The sequence below is a fragment of the Oryx dammah genome, unplaced genomic scaffold (genome assembly GCF_014754425.2).
Source record: "Oryx dammah isolate SB20612 unplaced genomic scaffold, SCBI_Odam_1.1 HiC_scaffold_4, whole genome shotgun sequence".
Lineage (NCBI taxonomy): Eukaryota > Metazoa > Chordata > Mammalia > Artiodactyla > Bovidae > Oryx > Oryx dammah.
In genome coordinates this window covers 50187279-50188875 of record NW_024070188.1, presented here as the reverse complement: position 1 = coordinate 50188875, position 1597 = coordinate 50187279, and the positions used below count along the sequence as shown (strand labels likewise).

General features: G+C 40.6%; 1 protein-coding gene across 1 annotated transcript; it reads right to left on the bottom strand.

The window, feature by feature from the left end:
• Window positions 1-455: 455 nt before the first annotated feature.
• Window positions 456-1344, bottom strand: LOC120862751 (transmembrane protein 14C). Its single transcript, XM_040238838.1, has one exon. The coding sequence runs from the start codon at window positions 1277-1279 to the stop codon at window positions 935-937; it is 345 nt and encodes a 114-aa protein (XP_040094772.1). The 5' UTR covers window positions 1280-1344; the 3' UTR covers window positions 456-934.
• Window positions 1345-1597: the final 253 nt, after the last annotated feature.

Here is a 1597-nt window from a genome sequence, read left to right as displayed (position 1 = left end):
GGAATAAAGATTTCTCACAGGTTACATCATTAAATTTTTTTTTAATTGAATAGAATTGATGCTGCAAATTCCATCTTCTTCTAATGATAAGTAATAGCTATCTATGAAAGTGAAACTGATGGTTGCTCAGTCGTATCCAACTGTTTGAGACCCATGGACTGTAGCCTGCTGGGCTCCTCTGTCCATGGAATTCTCCAAGCAAGAACACTGGTGTGGGTTGCCATTCCCCTCTCCAGGAGTCTTCCTGACTCAAGGATCAAGTCTAGGTCTCCTGCACTGTAGGCAGATTCTTTACCCGCTGAGCTACCAGGGAATTGTCCATAGATGCATGTAAAATGTGAGTAGTAAGAGTCACATGATAGTACTGCTGTGAACAGTAAATAAACTAACACAAAAATGCCATAGACCATGAGTCACAAAAAATCAACACTAATACACATTAACTATTATTATTCTTTTTTTTTTTTCATTTACAGTAAACTTTATTTTAATTGATTTTATTGAACATAATTTCAAAGTAGGTCTGTGCTCTAAGATAAGCAAAAGAATAGCTATCCTAAATCTCATTAAGAGATCCTTTTCACACTGTTCCTTGAGCAGTACATGGGGCTTGGAGGGCCCCAATGGTGACAGCCTAACATTCTATCCCTGGAGATGTTACCTAGAGATACACAAAGAACAGATAACACTGAAGTACAAGAATCAAACTGTATGATGGTACCACAGGAAGAAGCTCTTATGTTACACCTTACCCATCTCTTTAGGGCTGTAATGATAACGACTGATTTTTTCTCTCTGCAAAATTCAGTGGTGTTTTTTGGTCTGTTTTTAAGAAAAATGTCAGAATACATGAAAATGCTGTACTTGTTTATCTTAATACGTGAAAAAGAGAAGTTTTAAAAATTCTTCATGAGTCCCAGCTGGGCCATGACTATTACTGATGGGGTTTACTCAAGGCACTGATTCCAAGTTTGACGACCATCAGCAAACTGGCACCTGCAATCAGGCCTGCAGGCATGAATTTTCTAGAGTTGTAGAATCTCATCCCCATGATGCCAGCCAAGGTTCCAGATGTGACTAAGAAAAGCCAAACGTTCTTCGGATCCTGAGACAGCTGATAGGAACCCAGGCCTGCGAGACCACCGAAGAGGAGCCCAGCAGCCAGGGACGGAACACTGCCTGCTTTTGCATAGCCAATGATCCCGCCAGAGGCAACCAGTGCTGCATAGCCAAAGCCAAGCCAATGTAAAGGCACTAGCGGGCCGGAGTCCTTCGGCATTGTTCTCTTTCACGTTCTCCAAACCAGGCCTGTACCTCCTTCCCGAATGTCTGCCCGCACAGGTCGACCAGTATTATTCTTATCATTATGACCTTTGTACTTGGCATAGAAGTAACAATCATATGAATTACAGCTGTTTCACCATGCATTTCTAAAATGTTTAGAAATGCCTTAGTCTCTTCATCCATAAAATATGGGTAATAAGAGTACCCTCTTCATGAAGTTGCTGTGACAAGTAATTAACCCAGTTCACATAAAACAAACAATGCCAGGCACCTAAAGACTATTCTATCCATATTAGCTATTAATATTATTCTC